We start from the raw sequence: 23,170 nt of genomic DNA, 5'->3' as shown, positions 1-23,170 counted from the left end.
CGGTTTTCGCCTTGTATAAGAGAGTTTTAACTTGCACTTACAGATGTAGCGACCAACTGTAGTTACTGACAGTGGGTTTCTGAAGTGTTCCTGAGCCCATGTGGTGATATCCTTTACACACTGATGTCGCTTGTTGATGCAGTACAGCCTGAGGGATCGAAGGTCACGGGCTTAGCTGCTAACGTGCAGTGATTTCTCCAGATTCTCTGAACCCTTTGATGATATTACGGAGCGTAGATGGTGAAATCCCTAAATTCCTTGCAATAGCTGGTTGAGAAAGGTTTTTCTTAAACTGTTCAACAATTTGCTCACGCATTTGTTGACAAAGTGGTGACCCTCGCCCCGTCCTTGTTTGTGAATGACTGAGCATTTCATGGAATCTACTTTTATACCCAATCATGGCACCCACCTGTTCCCAATTTGCCTGCACACCTGTGGGATGTTCCAAATAAGTGTTTGATGAGCATTCCTCAACTTTATCAGTATTTATTGCCACCTTTCCCGACTTCTTTGTCACGTGTTGCTGGCATCAAATTCTAAAGTTAATGATTATTTGCAAAAAAAAAAAAAAAAGTTTATCAGTTTGAACATCAAATATGTTGTCTTTGTAGCATATTCAACTGAATATGGCTTGAAAATGATTTGCAAATCATTGTATTCCGTTTATATTTACATCTAACACAATTTCCCAACTCATATGGAAACGGGGTTTGTACATAATTTCAAGCGTATGCATGTTTACTCCTCTGATAACCACGGTAACAGAACCCCCCGACTGGCGTATGACCCGAGTGTGTGTTTACTGGTGGTAATCTCTCCCACATGCCACACAGGCTTCATAAACCATCGCTTACGAAATGAACAGTATGCATATCTGCCGCCCTGGCCGGCATAAAAGCTTCCGGAATACTAATGAGGCGTGTCCGAGGTACTTCTTGCCATGCACGCCGTGATGACTTCGGACAGGACGCCGTGATTAATAGACGGGGAATTGTGTCGCGTGGAATTCCACTTGCACGATTAATCATAGACCAAATTAGATTCAAGCCGGGGGGGGGGGGCGTAATGTTTTTTTAAATTGTAATTATTCTCTTCTTTTTTTGCCTCCTAATGACACTAATGGCATCACATGCATAGTTAGTTCATGCTCCTACTTGGACATGTGCATTATTAACACCTGGTCGAAGAGAAAAGGGAGAATACAGTGATGGAAGACAGAAATTCATCTTATTTAACTCATTCTAAATGGGCGTTTGCATGTGACTCTCCATAGCTATTTCCCCCCTTCTTTTTTTAATCTCAGTCACTGTTGGTTTAGTCATATTTCTCCATATAGAATCCATGAATTCATCATGATCTTATTGAAGTATACAGCAGCACTGGCTCTTACAATGCAGCCTTCTACTGACCCTCAGTGGTGACTAAGTGTACTGCAGGTGTTTTTCTGCAACAGGCTCAGAGTACCTGACATGGGGATTAAGATCCTTTTTCTAGCCTCACGTATACATTTAGGGTAAACATACAAATGTATGTACATTTCATATTATTGGATGAAAGCAGATGTTTTGGTATGTAATAGAGCAGGGGTCACCAACGCGGTGCCCGCGGGCACCAGGTAGCCCGTAAGGACCAGATGAGTAGCCCGCTGGCCTGTTCTAAAAATAGCTCAAATAGCAGCACTTACCAGTGAGCTGCCTCTATTTTTTAAATTGTATTTATTTACTAGCAAGCTGGTCTCGCTATGCCCGACATTTTTAATTCTAAGAGAGACAAAACTCAAATAGAAAATATTTTAAAGACTTGGTCTTCACTTGTTTAAATAAATTCATTAATTTTTTTACTTTGCTTCTTATAACTTTCAGAAAGACAATTTTAGAGAAAAAATACAACCTTAAAAATGATTTTTAGGATTTTTAAACACATATACCTTTTTACCTTTTAAATTCCTTCCTCTTCTTTCCTGACAATTTAAATCTATGTTCAAGTATTTTTTTTTTTTTATTGTAAAGAATAATAAATAAATGTTAATTTAATTCTTCATTTTAGCTTCTGTTTTTTCGACAAAGAATATTTGTGAAATATTTCTTCAAACTTAGTATGATTAAAATTCAAAAAAAATATTCTGGCAAATCTAGAAAATCTGTAGAATCAAATTTAAATCTTATTTCAAAGTCTTTTGAATTCCTTTTAAAAATTTTGTTCTGGAAAATCTAGAAGAAATAATGATTTGTCTTTGTTAGAAATATAGCTTGGTCTAATTTGTTATATATTCTAACAAAGTGCAGATTGGATTTTAACCTATTTAAAACATGTCATCAAAATTATAAAATGAATCTTAATCAGGAAAAATTACTAATGATGTTCCATAAATTCTTTTTTTAATTTTTTCAAAAAGATTCGAATTAGCTAGTTTTTCTCTTCTTTTTTTCGGTTGAATTTTGAATTTTAAAGAGTCGAAATTGAAGATAAACTATGTTTCAAAATTTAATTGTAATTTTTTTCGTGTTTTCTCCTCTTTTAAACCGTTCAATTAAGTGTAAATATCATTAATTATTAATAATAACATAGAGTTAAAGGTAAATTGAGCAAATTGGCTATTTCTGGCAATTTATTTAAGTGTGTATCAAACTGGTAGCCCTTCGCATTAATCAGTACCCAAGAAGTAGCTCTTGGTTTCTAAAAGGTTGGTGACCCCTGTAATAGAGGCACAAATGCACCATATATTCATAATAAGGTACAATGTAGAGCAGGGGTCACCAACGCGGTGCCCGCGGGCACCAGGTAGCCCGTAAGGACCAGATGAGTAGCCCGCTGGCCTTTCCTAAAAATAGCTCAAATAGAGGCACTTACCAGTGAGCTGCCTCTATTTTTTAAATTGTATTTATTTACTAGCAAGCTGGTCTCGCTTTGCCCGACATTTTTAATTCTAAGAGAGACAAAACTCAAATAGAAAATATTTTAAAGACTTGGTCTTCACTTGTTTAAATAAATTCATTAATTGTTTTACTTTGCTTCTTATAACTTTCAGAAAGACAATTTTAGAGAGAAAATACAACCTTAAAAATGATTTTTAGGATTTTTAAACACATATACCTTTTTACCTTTTAAATTCCTTCCTCTTCTTTCCTTTACATTTTAATTTAATTCTTCATTTTAGCTTCTGTTTTTTCGACAAAGAATATTTGTGAAATATTTCTTCAAACTTAGTATGATTAAAATTCAAAAAAAATATTCTGGCAAATCTAGAAAATCTGTAGAATCAAATTTAAATTTTATTTCAAAGTCTTTTGAATTTCTTTTAAAATTTTTGTTCTGGAAAATTTAGAAGAAATAATGATTTGTCTTTGTTAGAAATATAGCTTGGTCTAATTTGTTATATATTCTAACAAAGTGTAGATTGGATTTTAACCTATTTAAAACATGTCATCAAAATTCTAAAATGAATCTTAATGAGGAAAAGTTACTAATGATGTTCCATAAATTCTTTTTTTAATTTTTTCAAAAATATTTGAATTAGCTAGTTTTTCTCTTCTTTTTTTCGGTTGAATTTTGAATTTTAAAGAGTCGAAATTGAAGATAAACTATGTTTCAAAATTGAATTGTCATTTTTTTTGTGTTTTCTCCTCTTTTAAACCGTTCAATTACGTGTAAATATCCTTAGTTATTAATAATAACATAGAGTTAAAGGTAAATTGAGCAAATTGGCTATTTCTGGCAATTTATTTAAGTGTGTATCAAACTGGTAGCCCTTCGCATTAATCAGTACCCAAGAAGTAGCTCTTGGTTTCTAAAAGGTTGGTGACCCCTGTAATAGAGGCACAAATGCACCATATATTCATAATAAGGTACAATGTAGAGCAGGGGTCACCAACGCAGTGCCCGCGGGCACCAGGTCGCCCGTAAGGACCAGATGAGTAGCCCGCTGGCCTGTTCTAAAAATAGCTCAAATAGCAGCACTTACCAGTGAGCTGCCTCTATTTTTTAAATTGTATTTATTTACTAGCAAGCTGGTCTCGGTTTGCTTGACATTTTTAATTCTGAGAGAGACAAAACTCAAATAGAATTTGAAAATCCAAGAAAATATTGTAAAGACTTGGTCTTCACTAACTGACAAAGAAACAGATAACAGATTTGGTGTCCAGTTCAAAGTGTGACATGATTTATTTAAACATTTGAGAGTTGACTTTTGTATTTTACATGAGTTATTATTTGTACAAACATGGTGCAAAGTGATTTGTTAAAAAATGTCAGTGGCTAGCTAGTTAAAATGGGATATTGTGATTTCACAAGTCTGTCTTAGAAGTGATCATTTGAAAATGTTCAATTTGATATTGTGAGAAATCATTAAGATGATCAGTGTTTCCACAAAGATAAATATCATTAATTATTAATAATAACATAGAGTTAAAGGTAAATTGAGCAAATTGGCTATTGTGTGTATCAAAATGGTAGCCCTTCGCTTTAATCAGTACCCAAGAAGTAGCTCTTGGTTTCGAAAAGGTTGGTGACCCCTGCTGTAGAGTATGGTAATTGTTGGGGATGTCCGATAATGGCTTTTTGCCGATATCCGATATTCCGATATTGTCCAACTCTTTAATTACCGATACCGATATCAACCGATACCGATATCAACAGATATATGCAGTCGTGGAATTAACACATTATTATGCCTAATTTGGACAACCAGGTATGGTGAAGATAAGGTACTTTTTTTTAAAAATTAGTAAAATAAGATAAATAAATTAAAAACATTTTCTTGAATAAAAAAGAAAGTACAACAATATAAAAACAGTTACATAGAAACTAGTAATGAATGAAAATGAGTAAAATTAACTGTTAAAGGTTAGTGCTATTAGTGGACCAGCAGCACGCACAATCATGTGTGCTTACGGACTGTATCCCTTGCAGACTGTATTGATATATATTGATATATAATGTAGGAACCAGAATATTAATAACAGAAAGAAACAACCCTTTTGTGTGAATGAGTGTAAATGGGGGAGGGAGGTTTTTTGGGTTGGTGCACTAATTGTAAGTGTATCTTGTGTTTTTTATGTTGATTTAATAAAAAAAAAACTAAACAAAAAAACAAACAAACAAAACGATACCGATAATTAAAAAAAACGATACCGATAATTTCCGATATTACATTTTAACGCATATATCGGCCGATAATATCGGGAGGCCGATATTATCGGACATCTCTAGTAATTGTTATTAATGTCAGATAATAATAAGGGTGTGAATATTTTATTTATAGAACACAATTCGTACGCGAGCCAATTCCAAGTGCTTTAATGAAAATGAAAAGAAGGACTACTAATTCAAATTAAAATAGAAAATACAATCATAATGAAAACAATCATAACTAGTTTAAAATCTATCAAATTGTGTCGATGAAATACTTTCAGTTGTCAAACGGACAATTGCCATATTTTCACCGCACCGGATTATAAAGTGCACTGCCGATGAGCGGGTCTATTCAGGTCTATTTTCATACAAAAGGCGCACCGGATTATAAGGCGCATTGAAGGAGTGATATTATGATTTTTTTCTAAATGTAAAAGACTTCCTTGTGGTCTACATAACATGTGATGCTGGTTCTTTGGTCAAAATGTTGCATAGATGATGTTTTACAGATCATCTTCAAGTCGCTTCAGGATGCGCCGTTTTGTGGGCGGGTCTTATTTACGTGGCTCACCTTCGACGGCGTCTTCTCCCCGCCATCTTTCTTGTAGCGGTGTAGCGTGCAAGGGATGGGTGTGGGAGAAGTGTCAAAAGATGGCGCTAACTGTTTTAATGACATTCAGACTTTACTTCAATCAATAACGGAGCAGCATCTCCTCATCCGTCGGAAATGTGTCCCGTGAAAAACCGTCCGACCGGAACTCTCTAGTAACTAAAGTTCTTTGGGTGAATAATGTAAATCAGGGGTCACCAACCTTTTAGAAACAAAGAGCTACTTCTTGGGTACTGATTAATGCGAAGGGCTACCAGTTTGATACACACTTCAATAAATTGCCAGAAATAGCCAATTTGCTCAATTTGCCTTTAACTGTATGTTATTATTAATAATTAATGATATTTACACTTAATTGAACGGTTTCAAAAAGAGGAGAAAACATGAAAAAAATGACAATTAAATTCTGAAACATAGTTTATCTTCAATTTCGACTCTTTAAAATTCAAAATTCAACCGAAAAAAAGAAAAGAAAAACTAGCTAATTCGAATCTTTTTGAAAAAATTAAAAAAATAATTTATGGAACATCATTAGTAATTTTTCCTGATTAAGATTCATTTTATAATTTTGATGACATGTTTTAAATAGGTTAAAATCCAATCTACAGTTTGTTAGAATATATAACAAATTAGACCAAGCTATATTTCTAACAAAGACAAATCATTATTTCTTCTAGATTTTCCAGAACAAAAATTTTAAAAGAAATTCAAAAGACTTTCAAATAAGATTTAAATTTGATTCTACAGATTTTCTAGATTTGCCAGAATATTTTTTTTGAATTTTAATCATAATAAGTTTGAAGAAATATTTCACAAATATTCTTTGTCGAAAAAACAGAAGCTAAAATGAAGAATTTAACTAAAATGTATTTATTATTCTTTACAATAAAAAAAAAAAATGCTTGAACATTGATTTAAATTGTCAGGAAAGAAGAGGAAGGAATTTAAAAGGTAAAAAGGTATATGTGTTTAAAAATCTTAAAAATCATTTTTAAGGTTGTATTTTTTCTCTAAAATTGTCTTTCTGAAAGTTATAAGAAGCAAAGTAAAAAAAATTAATGAATTTATTTAAACAAGTGAAGACCAAGTCTTTAAAATATTTTCTATTTGAGTTTTGTCTCTCTCAGAATTAAAAATGTCGGGCAAAGCGAGACCAGCTTGCTAGTAAATAAATACAATTTTAAAAATAGAGGCAGCTCACTGGTAAGTGCTGCTATTTGAGCTATTTTTAGAACAGGCCAGCGGACTACTCATCTGGTCCTTACGGGCTACCTGGTGCCCGCGGGCACCGCGTTGGTGACCCCTGATGTAAACTCACTACACCGGTACGTTTTAGCGCTTTCACGGCGAGTTTACTGACAGATATAAGTAAGAACTTTACACTACTTTATATTAGAAATGGCGACAGCGGAGGATGAATGTCCCATAACAAGAAGATAGAGGAAAAAAATAAGCTTATCGACTACGGTGTCGGCACGGACTACAAAGGCGGACGCGCGGAAATTTTCAGAACTTATGCAGATCCAAAAACAGATCAGCAGGTACCAGAAGGTAAGATACGTTTCTTTTGCATAATATTGCGAAACAAAACGCCAGATACCATAATAATACTCGTATGTTGAAGCACAGTGCAATCCATCAAGCGGTGCGGCTTCATAGCTTACCAAAGTCGTACTAAAACATGTTAATAGATTTTTGAGCGCCGTTTGTAATGTTCTATTTTTTCATTTTTAAATTTTTTTTGAATTTTATTTTTATTGACATCCAGCATCAAACATTCCTATCCATTACATCATATTCACATAAATCATATGTCTATTGTCTGCCCTAAATGTCAAAATATTTTTGTTTATATCCCATCCATACCACCCACCCCCCCACCCAAAAAAAAAGAAACAACAAAAAAAACAAAGTCATATCTACAAATACATCGATTAAATAAACAGAAAAAAAAAAAGAAAAGAAAGAAAAAGGAAATAATAATACATTAGTAATAATAATAAATAAAATAAAAATAAAATAATATATAAGCAGATGTATATATATATATACACTACCGTTCAAAAGTTTGGGGTCACATTAAAATGTCCTTATTTTTCAATGAAGATAACTTTAAACTAGTCTTAACTTTAAAGAAGTACACTCTATAAATGACTATTCTAGCTGCAAATGTCTGGTTTTTGGTGCAATATCTACATAGATGTATAGAGGCCCATTTCCAGCAACTATCACTCCAGTGTTCCAATGGTACAATGTGTTTGCTCATTGGCTCAGAAGGCTAATTGATGATTAAAAAACCCTTGTGCAATCATGTTCACACATCTGAAAACACTTTAGCTCGTTACAGAAGCTACAAAACTGACCTTCCTTTGAGCAGATTGAGTTTCTGGAGCATCACATTTGTGGGGTCAATTAAACGCTGAAAATGGCCAGAAAAAGAGAACTTTCATCTGAAACTCGACAGTCTATTCTTGTTCTTAGAAATGAAGGCTATTCCACAAAATTGTTTGGGTGACCCCAAACTTTTGAACGGTAGTGTATATATAAACATATATTTACATACATACTGATACACATATAGGGAGTAATCCCTTTTTTTTTGTTTTTTTTGTTGCAGTACAATCACTAATTTCGAAAAATTAAAGTTCGAAAAAAGAATGTTCTATATTTTCAATGGAACATATAACATTTTGTTAAAAAAGTTAAAGTTAGTGTTTGTCACACACACTAAGTGTGGTGAAATTTGTCCTCTGCATTTGACCCATCCCCTGGTTCACCCCCTCGGAGGTGAGGGGAGCAGTGAGAAGCAGCGGTGGCCGCGCCCGGGAATCATTTTTGGTGATTTAACCCCCAATTCCAACCCATTTTTATAGTCTTTGGTATGACTCGGCCGGGGTTTGAACTCAGGGCGGGCGCACTCTAACCAATAGGCCACTGAGTAGGTGTTGTTTACTTGAGTCATATTGCAGTCTGCACATATCTCTTATGTGTGACTGCCATCATATTGCAGTCCACACCTATCTCTTATGTGTGACTGCCATCTACTCGTCACACTTATAACTTCACCATGTACTAAATAAAATAGCTCCGAGGTCGGTAAGCACAACCAAAATGATTCTGTACTGGGTTATAAGGCGCACTGTGGAGTTTTGAGAAAATGAAAGGATTTTAAGTGCGCCTTATAGCTCGAAAAATATGGTAAATAAAAATGAGGGGATGGGTCGAATGCAGAGGACAAATTTCACCACACCTGGTGTGTGGGTGAGGCGCACTGTTGACTTTTGAGAAAATGAAAGGATTTTATAGTCCGAAAAATACAGTACATGAGTAGAAAAATTGATAAGATAAGAATATATTTATATAAAAAATTAATTGGCTTCATGTTTATGCAAGATTGCCAACTGTAAATGATTTAAATGTTGTACGGTATTTTGTACATTTCACACTCTGCAACATAATCGTCTTGATTCCTCTAAAGCTCTGTAGCGAATACAGCTTTTAGGAGTGGATAAATGCTGTGAATAATAGCTGCCACAGGATATTAGAACATCAAGATGCAGATTTGATCGTTTCCTTTTTATTTGAATGACGCCAAGTGTGTTGATCGTAGCATGATCTAATCCAGACGGGGTATAATCCCAGATGAAGCGGGCCGCTGATTGATAAAAGGCCCTCAAAGCCTCAATGAAGCAACCGGGATTTTTTTTTTTTTTTTTTTGAATGAGCATCTGGCCATCCGACACGTGTGTTCCACCCTCGTGTGTAAAAGAAGCTTTGGCATGTGTGGCCGGGAGATTTGCCCCTCACGTGTTCCGAGGCTGCGGGAATTTATCGAGATTTTTTATTTTTTTCCGCCAGTTTATGCCAATCATAACACAACACGTGTGAAGATGCTACTGTACGTTTTCCAGAGACACATCGTGACGTTGGGAAGGAGCCGTTTGTTCATTCTTACCCACGCCGTACCACGGAGGAAGTCAAAGTGAGGTCCGCGGCTAGCGCGTCCGCTATCCATCTCAAAGTCCTCCTGGTTGTGTTGCTGCAGCCAGCCGCTAATACACCGATCCCACCTACAGCTTTCTTCTCTGCAGTCTTCATTGTTCATTAAACAAATTGCAAAAGATTCCCCAACACAGATGTCCAGAATACTGTGGAATTTTGAGATGAAAACAGAGCTTTTTGTATTGGATTCAATGGGGTCCGAATACTTCCGTTTCAACCATTGACGTCACGCGCATACGTCATCATACATAGACGTTTCGCGGGAAATTTAAAATGTCACTTTATAAGTTAACCCGGCCGTATTGGCATGTGTTGCAATGTTAAGATTTCATCATTGATATATAAACTATCAGACTGCGTGGTCGCTAGTAGTGGCTTTCAGTAGGCCTTTAAATTGCCTTTCAAATGTCTATTCTTGGTGTTGGCTTTTATCAAATAAATTTCCCCCAAAAAATGCGACTTATACTCCAGTGCGACTTATATATGTTTTTTTCCTTCTTTATTATGCATTTTTGGCCGGTGCGACTTATACTCCGGAGTGATTTTTAGTCCGAAAAATACAGTAATAAACTTGTCCTACTCCTTTTCGGACATGTGAGAATGTAAATATGCAACACTGTGCACGTTCAAAACCGACACCATAACCATGTACAATACAATATAATACATCTGCAGGATGATATATTACAATATACACTACCGTTCAAAAGTATGGGGTCACATTGAAATGTCCTTATTTTTGCAGGAAAAGCACTGTACTTTTCAATGAAGATAACTTTAAACTAGTCTTAACTTTAAAGAAATACACTCTATACATTGCTAATGTGGTAAATGACTATTCTAGCTGCAAATGTCTGCTTTTTGGTGCAATATCTACATAGGTGTATAGAGGCCCATTTCCAGCAACTATCACTCCAGTGTTCTAATGGTACAATGTGTTTGCTCATTGGCTCAGAAGGCTAATTGATGATTAGAAAACCCTTGTGCAATCATGTTCACACATCTGAAAACAGTTTAGCTCGTTACAGAAGCTACAAAACTGACCTTCCTTTGAGCAGATTGAGTTTCTGGAGCATCACATTTGTGGGGTCAATTAAACGCTCAGAATGGCCAGAAAAAGAGAACTTTCATCTGAAACTCGACAGTCTATTCTTGTTCTTAGAAATGAAGGCTATTCCACAAAATTGTTTGGGTGACCCCAAACTTTTGAACGGTAGTGTAAAATATTGTATTTCTGTCAGTAGTCGCCACTCTTCCAGGTTGTTCCACTTTGACGTCTCTATGGGTCATTCATATTTTTGTTCTGCATCGTTTCCGGTTTTTAATCCTCGACTCAGTTTGTTTTTCATTTGACAGAAAGGATTTGAGATAAATCGTCATAACGGTTGATGAAAGGGGAATTTGTTTGGGTGTTTGGGATTAAAAAAGGTGGAACAAAATCATATAAGAGATGACGTTTGGCTCCCAGGGGACACAATCACTCAGACGTGGTGACACCAGCTGTGCGGTCGTAGCCGTGGTTTTGTTCCTCGAACTCGGCCGGGAGGAAGACCCGGGAAGGGATTTCAGCTATGATACCTCCAAAGCTGCTGGTGTACCGGCATACTCTCAGCGAGGTTTACTTGGAGAAGCTCCAGGAGACGCCTCGGCGGAAGAAGTCCTGCGGAGAGCTTTTCCAGAACGGCTACAGAGTGAGACAGGGCCACCGTGCTCAGGAGGGACAGGAGAGGCCGACCGGACTCTACCATTCTGTTTGCAGCTGCTTACGCCTCCTCTCCAACTGGGGTAAAACTATTTTTGGAGGGGTTTTCATTGATCGAGTACTTGGAATAGATTTTCAATCCAGGCCTTGATTAACATAAATGATGCAATTAACACACATTTTCACTAAACCTTGTGCCAGATTAGGATTGACTATACACACTTATTCCTAGGATCCAAAAGGGACCCGCTCATAAAAGTGGAATATCGGATATCGGCAAAAAGCCATTATCGGACATACCTACTTGTAGAGTTTTAAGAACTTCAAATCTATTTAATTAAAATTTTCGTTTTTTTAAATGATTTTTTTTAAAGTGTTTTATGTCAGTTTGTAAGGCAGTTTTATTTGTAATGGGAAAAACCAAAATATGCAATATTTCTACAAATATGTTTCAAAATGGACCATTGGAGGTTGGGTAATCAAAGCCTTGAATAGGCCAATAACTCATAGCAGCGTTGATTTTGATACAGGAGACAAGTAGACACTAGTGTTGTCCCGATACCAATATTAATATATATACATACAAATATATTTTGTTTTTTTTCGGTACTTTTATAAATAAAGGGTACCATAAACCAGTGATCCCCAACCTTTTTGTAGCTGCGGACCGGTCAACGCTTGAAAATGTGGGACCGGTGGGGGGACGGGGGGGGGGGGGGGGGGGGGGGGTGTATTTTTAAAAAAAAACTTTTTTTTATTTTTTTTTTTTTTTACATAAATAAATACAATCATGTGTGCTTACGGACTCTATCCCTGCAGAATATATTGATATATAATGTATATATTGTGTTTTTTATGTTGATTTCATTAAAAAAAAAAAAAAAAAAAATAATAATAATAATAATTTTTTGTGCGGATCATCACAAGCTTGCTTTGGAACTTTCAGCAGGAAGCATCATGAAGGTCATTTACCGATCTAACCAATCGGTACCGGTCCGCGGCCCGGGGGTTGGGGACCACTGCCATAAACAATGTCATTATTGGCTTTATTTTAACAAAAAATATTACGGTACATTAAAAATATTAGGGATGTCCGATAATGGCTTTTTGCCGATATACGATATTCCGATATTGACCAAACCCTTAATTACCGATACCGATATCAACCGATACCAATATATACAGTCGTGGAATTAACACATTATTATGGGTGAAGATAAGGTCCTTTTTTAAAAAATAAATAAAATAAATAAATTAAAAACATTTTCTTGAATAAAAAAGAAAGTAAAACAATATAAAAACAGTTACATAGAAACTAGTAATGAATGAAAATGAGTAAAATTAAGTGTTAAAGGTTAGTACTATTAGTGGAGCAGCAGCACGCACAATCATGTGTGCTTACGGACTGTATCCCTTGCAGACTGTATTGATATATATTGATATATAATGTAGGAACCAGAATATTAATAACAGAAAGAAACAACCCTTTTGTGTGAATGAGTGTAAATGGGGGAGGGAGGTTTTTTGGGTTGGTGCACTAATTGTAAGTGTATCTTGTGTTTTTTATGTTGATTTAATAAAAAAAACTAAAAAACAACCATACCTATAATAAAAAAAAAACCAATACCGATAATTTCCGATATTACATTCTAAAGCAGGGGTCCCCAAACTTTTTGACTCGGGGGCCGCATTGGGTTAAAACAATTTGGCCGGGGGCCGGGCTGTACATGCCTGAGCGGCTAGGAGACACCGTGAGTAGCAAGCGGTACAAAGTGGATAAGAAAAGAAAGAAAGAAAAAGCATTATCGGACATCTCTAAAAAATATGTTTATTATTGCAATTTAGTCCTTAAATAAAATAGTAAACATACTACAGAACTTGTCTTTTAGTAGTAAGTAAGCAAACAAGGACTCCTAATTAGTCTGCTGACATATGCAGTAACATATTGTGTCATTTTCCATTCTATTATTTCGTCAAAATTATTAAGGACAAGTGGTAGAAAATGAATTATTAATCTACTTGTTCATTTACTGTTAATATCTGCTTATTTTCCATTTTAACATGTTCTATCTACACTTTCTGTAAAAATGTAATAATAATTTATTCTTCTGTTGTTTGATACTTTACATTATTTTTGGATAGCACCACAAATTTGGGTATCAATCCGATACCAAGTGGTTACAGGATCATACTTTGGTCATATTCAAAGTCCTCATGTGTCCAGGGACGTATTTACTGAGTTTAAAAATATAATATACATTTTTGAATAACGAAAGAAGATGTTGTGATGCCAAAAAATATCATCGTAGTAGTATCGACGAGATACGCTATTGTACTTGGTATCATTACAGTGGATGTCAGGTGTAGATACACCCATGGCGTTTGTTTACATTGTGACGCCGGTGAGCTACGGTGTGTAGTGAAGCATGTTTAGCTATTCCTCGTCCTGCAGGGATGATACTTGTAAGAAACTTACTTTATTTGTCGCCATGGAGACGAGGATTAGTGATTTAGAAGTAGCTAAAACACTGCCGACTGGGGCTGGACGTTAGCCGCTAGCTAGCTAGCCATGTCTTTAAAGCACCTCTTCCTGAAGGTGTTTCAGTGTTATAACTTCACCTTTATCTTTAGTTTTTAGGCCAAAAATGCGTCCGTTCTGCCTTTTCTGTCTACACACTGTGTCTGCTTGTAAGTACTCTGTGTGTGCGCGCTGCCGAACATGCTCCTCTACTCGTAAACCAACAATGACATGGCGGGGCGAAGGGGTTGGCGGACCGGTACTTTTTAGAAGCGGTATACTACCGAATATGATTCATTAGTATCGCGGTACTATACAAGTGTCTCAAAGGACTGCACAAGCCACAACGACATCCTCGGCTCAGACCCCACATCAGGGCAAGGAAAAACTCAACCCAATGGGATAACATTGAGAAACCTTGGAGGGGACCGCAGATGTGGGTACGGTTAATAGTGTGAGAGTCCAGTCCATAGTGGATCTAACATAATAGTGTGAGAGTCCAGTCCATAGTGGATCTAACATAATAGTGAGAGTCCAGTCCATAGTGGATCTAACATAATAGTGAGAGTCCAGTCCATAGTGGATCTAACATAATAGTGAGAGTCCAGTCCATAGTGGATCTAACATAATAGTGAGAGTCCAGTCCATAGTGGATCTAACATAATAGTGTGAGAGTCCAGTCCATAGTGGATCTAACATAATATTGTGAGAGTCCAGTCCATAGTGGATCTAACATAATAGTGTGAGAGTCCAGTCCATAGTGGATCTAACATAATATTGTGAGAGTCCAGTCCATAGTGGATCTAACATAATATTGTGAGAGTCCAGTCCATAGTGGATCTAACATAACAGTGTGAGTCCAGTCCATAGTGGATCTAACATAACAGTGTGAGTCCAGTCCATAGTGGATCTAACATAATAGTGAGAGTCCAGTCCATAGTGGATCTAACATAATAGTGTGAGAGTCCAGTCCATAGTGGATCTAACATAATAGTGAGAGTCCAGTCCATAGTGGATCTAACATAATAGTGAGAGTCCAGTCCATAGTGGATCTAACATAATAGTGAGAGTCCAGTCCATAGTGGATCTAACATAATAGTGAGAGTCCAGTCCATAGTGGATCTAACATAATAGTGTGAGAGTCCAGTCCATAGTGGATCTAACATAATATTGTGAGAGTCCAGTCCATAGTGGATCTAACATAATAGTGTGAGAGTCCAGTCCATAGTGGATCTAACATAATATTGTGAGAGTCCAGTCCATAGTGGATCTAACATAATATTGTGAGAGTCCAGTCCATAGTGGATCTAACATAACAGTGTGAGTCCAGTCCATAGTGGATCTAACATAACAGTGTGAGTCCAGTCCATAGTGGATCTAACATAATAGTGAGAGTCCAGTCCATAGTGGATCTAACATAATATTGTGAGAGTCCAGTCCATAGTGGATCTAACATAACAGTGTGAGTCCAGTCCATAGTGGATCTAACATAATAGTGAGAGTCCAGTCCATAGTGGATCTAACATAATATTGTGAGAGTCCAGTCCATAGTGGATCTAACATAACAGTGTGAGTCCAGTCCATAGTGGATCTAACATAATAGTGAGAGTCCAGTCCATAGTGGATCTAACATAATAGTGAGAGTCCAGTCCATAGTGGATCTAACATAATATTGTGAGAGTCCAGTCCATAGTGGATCTAACATAACAGTGTGAGTCCAGTCCATAGTGGATCTAACATAATAGTGAGAGTCCAGTCCATAGTGGATCTAACATAATATTGTGAGAGTCCAGTCCATAGTGGATGTAACATAACAGTGTGAGTCCAGTCCATAGTGGATCTAACATAATAGTGAGAGTCCAGTCCATAGTGGATCTAACATAATAGTGAGAGTCCAGTCCATAGTGGATCTAACATAATATTGTGAGAGTCCAGTCCATAGTGGATCTAACACAGGGGTCGGCAACCCGCGGCTCTAGAGCCGCATGCGGCTCTTTAGCGCCGCCCTAGTGGCTCTCTGAAGCTTTTTCAAAAATGTATGAAAAATGGAAAAAGATGAGGGGGAAAAAAATACATTTTTTGTTTTAATATGGTTTCTGTAGGAGGACAAACATGACATAAACCTCCCTAATTGTTATAAAGCACACTGTTTATATTAAACATGCTTCACTGATTCGAGTATTTGGCGAGCGCCGTTTTGTCCTACTAATTTTGGCGGTCCTTGAACTCACCTTAGTTTGTGTCCATGTATAACTTTCTCCGACTTTCTAGGACGTGTTTTATGCCACTTCTTTTTCTGTCTCATTTTGTCCACCATCCTTTTAACGTGCGTGAATGCACAAAGCTGAGTTTTGTTGATGTTATTGACTTGTGTGGAGTGCTAATCAGACATATTTGGTCACTGCATGACTGCAAGCTAATCGATGCTAACATGCTATTTAGGCTAGCTATATGTACATATTGCATCATTATGCCTCGTTTGTAGCTATATTTGAGCTCATTTAGTTTCCTTTAAGTCCTCTTAATTCAATTTATATCTCATGACACACTATCTGTATGTAATATGGCTTTTAATTTGTTGCGGCTCCAGACAGATTTGTTTTTGTATTTTTGCTCCAATATGGCTCTTTCAACATTTTGGGTTGCCGACCCCTGATCTAACATAATAGTGAGAGTCCAGTCCATAGTGGATCTAACATAATAGTGAGAGTCCAGTCCATAGTGGATCTAACATAATAGTGAGAGTCCAGTCCATAGTGGATGTAACATAATATTGTGAGAGTCCAGTCCATAGTTGATCTAACATAATAGTGAGAGTCCAGTCCATAGTCGATCTAACATAATAGTGAGAGTCTAGTCCATAGTGGATCTATTATAATAGTGAGAGTCCAGTCCATAGTGGATCTAATATAATAGTGAGAGTCCAGTCCATAGTGTATCTAACATAATAGTGTGAGAGTCCAGTCCATAGTGGATCTAACATAATAGTGAGAGTCCAGTCCATAGTGGATCTAACATAATAGTGAGAGTCCAGTCCATAGTGGATCTAACATAATAGTGAGAGTCCAGTCCATAGTGGATCTAACATAATATTGTGAGAGTCCAGTCCATAGTGGATCTAACATAATAGTGTGAGAGTCCAGTCCATAGTGGATCTAACATAATATTGTGAGAGTCCAGTCCATAGTGGATCTAACATAATATTGTGAGAGTCCAGTCCATAGTGGATCTAACATAACAGTGTGAGTCCAGTCCATAGTGGATCTAACATAATAGTGAGAGTCCAGTCCATAGTGGATCTAACATAATATTGTGAGAGTCCAGTCCATAGTGGATCTAACATAACAGTGTGAGTCCAGTCCATAGTGGATCTAACATAACAGTGAGAGTCCAGTCCATAGTGGATCTAACATAATATTGTGAGAGTCCAGTCCATAGTGGATCTAACATAACAGTGTGAGTCCAGTCCATAGTGGATCTAACATAATAGTGAGAGTCCAGTCCATAGTGGATCTAACATAATAGTGAGAGTCCAGTCCATAGTGGATCTAACATAATATTGTGAGAGTCCAGTCCATAGGGGATCTAACATAATAGTGTGAGAGTCCAGTCCATAGTGGATCTAACATAATAGTGAGAGTCCAGTCCATAGTGGATCTAACATAATAGTGAGAGTCCAGTCCATAGTGGATCTAACATAATATTGTGAGAGTCCAGTCCATAGTGGATCTAACATAATAGTGAGAGTCCAGTCCATAGTGGATCTAACATAATAGTGAGAGTCTAGTCCATAGTGGATCTATTATAATAGTGAGAGTCCAGTCCATAGTGGATCTAATATAATAGTGAGAGTCCAGTCCATAGTGTATCTAACATAATATTGTGAGAGTCCAGTCCATAGTGGATCTAACATAATAGTGAGAGTCCAGTCCAAAGTGGATCTATTATAATAGTGAGAATCCAGTCCATAGTGGATGTAACATAATATTGTGAGAGTCCAGTCCATAGTGGATCTAACATAATAGTGAGAGTCCAGTCCATAGTGGATCTAACATAATAGTGAGAGTCCAGTCCATAGTGGATCTAACATAATAGTGAGAGTCCAGTCCATAGTGGATCTATTATAATAGTGAGAATCCAGTCCATAGTGGATGTAACATAATAGTGTGAGAGTCCAGTCCATAGTGGATCTAACATAATATTGTGAGAATCCAGTCCATAGTGGATCTAACATAATAGTGAGAGAGTCCAGTCCATAGTGGATCTAACATAATATTGTGAGAATCCAGTCCATAGTGGATCTAACATAAGAGTGGAGACAAGTCCGCAGCGCAGAGACGTCCCCAACTGATGCACAGAAGAGTGGTCCACCCCGGGTCCCGACTTTGAACAGCTAGCGCGTCATCTGTGGTCACCTCATAACCTCTCCACGCAGGATAGGGGGGGCAGAGCAGAAACGAGAGATGGCAGATCAACTGATCTAAAAAGGGGGTCTATTTCAAGGCTAGAGTATACAAATGAGTTTTAAGATGGGACTTAAATGCTTCTACTGAGGTAGCATCTCTAACTGTTACCGGGAGGGCATTCCAGAGTACTGGAGCCGGAATAGAAAACGCTCTATAGCCCGCAGACTTTGTTTGGGCTCTGAGATCTGTTGTGTAGGACTAGATGTTACAATCCCCTAATGCATACTTGAGACACCTATGCGACTTAGTGGGATGGTCAAGTGAGTGAAGGCATCCTCTGGGTTATCAAGTGGGCGCCCCCCATCCTCGGTGTTTCGCTGATAGGCCCACGACACCTCCAGAGGGTTCAGCAGTGAGTCCCAGCGTCCCAGGATCACTCCCTAGATGGCATCACTCACTTGAAAGCCCAGGTGGAGTCCCTTCGCTTGACCCACAGCCACTGACTCCCCTTTTCAGCGGCTTTTGAGAGGTCTTTCACTGCCTGTCGATGGGCCTTCCCTCGCACTCCCATTTCCCTGAGGAGCCTGGATGTTGAGGTGGCCACGAATCCTCTGCAGCCTACTTCCACTGGGCGTACCCTCGCTTTCCAGCCTTGTTGTTGCGCATCGGCTGCAAGCTCAGTGTACCTCAACTTCTTGCGCTCGTAGGCCTCCTCCATTGCACTCTCCCAGGGCACCGTGAGCTCTATGATGTACACGAGCCTGAGCGAAGCTGACCACAGAACAAGATCTGGCCGCAGGTTGGTGGACGCAATCTCACCTGGGAAGCAGAGTTTCTGGCCCAGGTCTGCCAGCAGTCTCCAGTCCCGTGCCCCGCCTAGCTGTCCAGTGTCTGGTCTTGTGGGGGTGAGGTTGGCTTGACCCTCGCCCTCCCGGACAAATGTTGTTGCTTGCCAACGGGATGACGAAGGAGGAAGGGCATTGACACTTGTCCGTCGACTTTCCAGCACTGCTGCAAGACACTTTAGCACCTGGTTGTGCCGCCAGGTGTAACGGCCTTGGGTGAGGCTGGTCTTGCAGCCCACCAGGATGTGCTTCAGTGTTGCTGGACTCGGACACAGAGGGCATGTGTGGTCTTCACCATACCACTGGCTGAGGTTTTTTGGAGAAGGCAGGACATTGTAGGCAGCCCTGATGGTAAAGCTTGCCCTGAATGCCTCCATCTCCCACAGCTCTTTCCAGGAGATCTTCCTCTTCTCTACTCCTTCCCATGTCATCCACTGCCCTTGTTTTGCCTGCTTCCTCTTCCCGACGTATCTCCTGGACCACCAGCTTGCGTCTCTGAGATGGAGTGGCCTTGCTCCAGGCTGGTGTATTGGCCCCAAGGCCAAGACCATTCCTCCCCTGCAGTACTCGGCCCACAATGTCTCTGTGCCTGAGTGCTGCTTTAGCCTGCTCAGTTGCAGCCAGTGGGGTCCACTTCCTCCCAGTAGCCAGAATGGCTACTGGGAGCCACAAATGTAAAACAACGAAAAACCCAAAATGAGCAATAAATAGTACCTGTGGCGTACATGCGTACCTCCCTGCTTGGCACTCAGCATCAAGGGTTGGAATTTGGGGGTTAAATCACCAAAATTGATTCCCGGGCGTGGCCGCCGCTGCTGCTCACTGCTCCCCTCACCTCCCAGATGGGTCAAATGCAGAGAATAATTCTACTCTTCCTATGAAAATTGTGATGCTCCCTTGAATATGCTGATTTATTTAAATATATATATATTTTTAAGCTCTATCGGATCCCTAATGTACTAACGTCTCTATTCTGTTTCCCCTTCTCTCTGCCTCACAGGTTTGAGATTCCTAAGAGCACTAAGATTGATACAGTTCTCGGAAATCTTGCAGTTTTTGAACATCTTGAAAACAAGGTAACATTCTCCCCACATGCACGATCACAACACCCCCCCCCCCCCCCCTTTGTCCAATAAAGACATTATTTCAAAGTTTAAAAGCCGTATTTTTTATCCTATTCTGTGTCTTAAGTAGTTAATGAGGGGTTTTTGGAGTTTGGATGTATAAATAATGATGTTGTATTCCACTATGATTATACAAGACATGTTAATTATTGGTCTCTCAAATAAAGGTTCACATTCGCACACTGAGATTTACAACGTGCTCGGTAATACTGAGTATTAGCAGCCACATCTGCACCTCATCATGTTGGATTTACAGGGGCCAATTATTATGTCTATCCCAGGGGTCACCAACGCGGTGCCCGTGGGCACCAGGTAGCCCGTAAGGACCAGATGAGTAGCCGTGCTGGCCTGTTCTAAAAATAGCTCAAATAGCAGCACTTACCAGTGAGCTGCCTCTATTTTTTAAATTGTATTTATTTACTAGCAAGCTGGTCTCGCTAATTCTTAATTCTAAGAGAGACAAAACTCAAATAGAATTTGAAAATCCAATAAAATATTTTAAAGACTTGGTCTTAACTTGTTTAAATAAATTCATAATTTTTTTTACTTTGCTTCTTATAACTTTCAGAAAGACAATTTTAGAGAAAAAATACAACCTTAAAAATGATTTTAGGATTTTTACACACATATACCTTTTTACCTTTTAAATTCCTTCCTCTTGTTTCCTGACAATTTAAATCAATGTTCAAGTAATTTTTTTTTTTTTTTATTGTAAAGAATAATAAATACATTTTAATTTAATTCTTCATTTTAGCTTCTGTTTTTTCGACGAAGAATATTTGTGAAATATTTCTTCAAACTTATTATGATTAAAATTCAAAAAAATTATTCTGGGAAATCTAGAAAATCTGTAGAATCAAATTTAAATCTTATTTCAAAGTCTTTTGAATTTTTTTTTTTTGATTTTTGTTCTGAAAAATCTAGAAGAAATAATGATTTGTCTTTGTTAGAAATATAGCAATTTGTTATACATTCTAAAAAAATTGTAGATTGGATTTTAACCTATTTAAAACATATCAAAATTCTAAAATTAATCTTAATCAGGAAAAATTACTAATGATGTTCAATAAATTCTTTTTTAAAATTTTTTCAAAAAGATTTGAATTAGCTAGTTTTTCTCTCCTTTTTTTCTATTCTTAATAACGTTGCTTGAAATTAGTCACGCTTTTTGTCTTCTACTTTTCAGCAATTCCATCAAGCTGGTGAACCTGTGTTCCATCTTCATAAGCACATGGCTTACCGCTGCGGGATTCATACATTTGGTAAGTGGGTGGGGGGAGGAATTCAATTTTTTTTTACATAATAAAGAATGGATCTGCATGTTCTGATTGGTTAAACTGCTGCAATGTAAGCTAATATAACTCTTTTTTTTTTGCATTTTGATGGGGCCTTTCAATGTGTTGCATCAGGGCATGATAAAAAAAAATAAAAAATGTATTTAAAAAGTCATTAAATAAATAAATGTTTTTAACTGGGAAAAAAATATTTAAAAAATATATTTTTTAATTGTTTATTATTGTGAATTTTTGGTGAAAATAACTTTTTTATTTTATTTTATTTCATGACCGATTTATGAGTCTCATGGTGTGATTGTTTTAAACAGCAATGTAAACAATGGTGCTCTTTTTTTGGTGCAAAGTCATCATTAAATAAATGGACATGAAATTTGTTTTTTAGAAAAAAGGTAATTAAATAAAAAAATTTACAAATCTGTCATAAAATTGTTAAATGTAACTGTTATTAAATTGATACATAAAATAGATATGTCTGTCATTAGATTAAAAAATTAAAATTAATTTGACCTAATACATTAAATAATAAATTAACAATAAACAGCAATGTAAACAAGGGTGCTCTTTTTTTGGTGCAAAGTCATCATTAAATAAATGGACATGAAATGTGTTTTTAGAAAAAAGGTAATTAAATAAAAAACAAATCTGTCATAAATGTGTTAAATGTAACTGTTGTTAAATAAATACATTAAAAAATAAATCTATCATAAAATAAAAATGTCTGTCATTAGATAAATAAATAAAAATAATTTTGACCTAATACATTAAATAATACATTTGTTATTAGATAAATACATTCAAATAATTCTAACCTAATAAATTAAATAATACATTTGTCATTCGATGAATACATTAAAATAAACCTGTCATTAAATAAATACATAAATATGTCTGTCATTAGATAAATACATTGACATAATTTTGACCTAATACATTAAATAATAAATTTGTCACTAAATAAATACATACAAAAATAAATATCTCATCAAATAAATGTGTCTGTCATTAGATAAATACATTAACATTAATTATGACCTAATACATTAAATAAAACATTTGTCATTCGATAAATACATTAAAATAAATATGTCATTAAATAAATAAATATGTCTGTCATTAGATAAATACATTAAAATAATTCTGACTTAATAAATTAAATAATACATTTGTCATTAGATAAATACATTGACATAATTCTGACCTAATAAATTAAATAATACATTTTTCATTCGACGAATACATTAAAATAAACCTGTCATTAAATAAATAAATATGTCTGTCATTAGATAAAAACATTAAAATAATTCTGACTTAATAAATTAAATAATGCATTTGTAATTTGATGAATACATTAAAATAAACGTGTCATTAAATAAATAAATATGTCTGTCATCAGATAAATATAGTAAAATAATTTTGACCTAAAACATTAAATAATACATTGTCACTAAATAAATACATACAAAAATTAATATCTCATACAATAAATATGTCTGTCATTAGATAAATACATTAACATAATTCTGACCTAATAAATTAAA

At 36.6% G+C, this 23,170-nt stretch overlaps 1 protein-coding gene across 1 annotated transcript in view; it reads left to right on the top strand.

Moving 5' to 3' along the window:
* The window catches only part of LOC133657088 (calcium-activated potassium channel subunit alpha-1a-like), a 626,717-nt gene that overhangs the window by 336,136 nt on the left and 267,411 nt on the right, over window positions 1-23,170 (top strand). Inside the window, 2 exon segments of the mRNA XM_062058010.1 lie at window positions 20,214-20,289; window positions 21,524-21,599. Of these exon segments, the coding sequence (XP_061913994.1) occupies window positions 20,214-20,289; window positions 21,524-21,599 (152 nt within the window).

Source organism: Entelurus aequoreus, linkage group LG09 (assembly GCF_033978785.1).
Source record: "Entelurus aequoreus isolate RoL-2023_Sb linkage group LG09, RoL_Eaeq_v1.1, whole genome shotgun sequence".
NCBI lineage: Eukaryota > Metazoa > Chordata > Actinopteri > Syngnathiformes > Syngnathidae > Entelurus > Entelurus aequoreus.
This window is presented reverse-complemented; position numbering and strand designations above follow the sequence as displayed.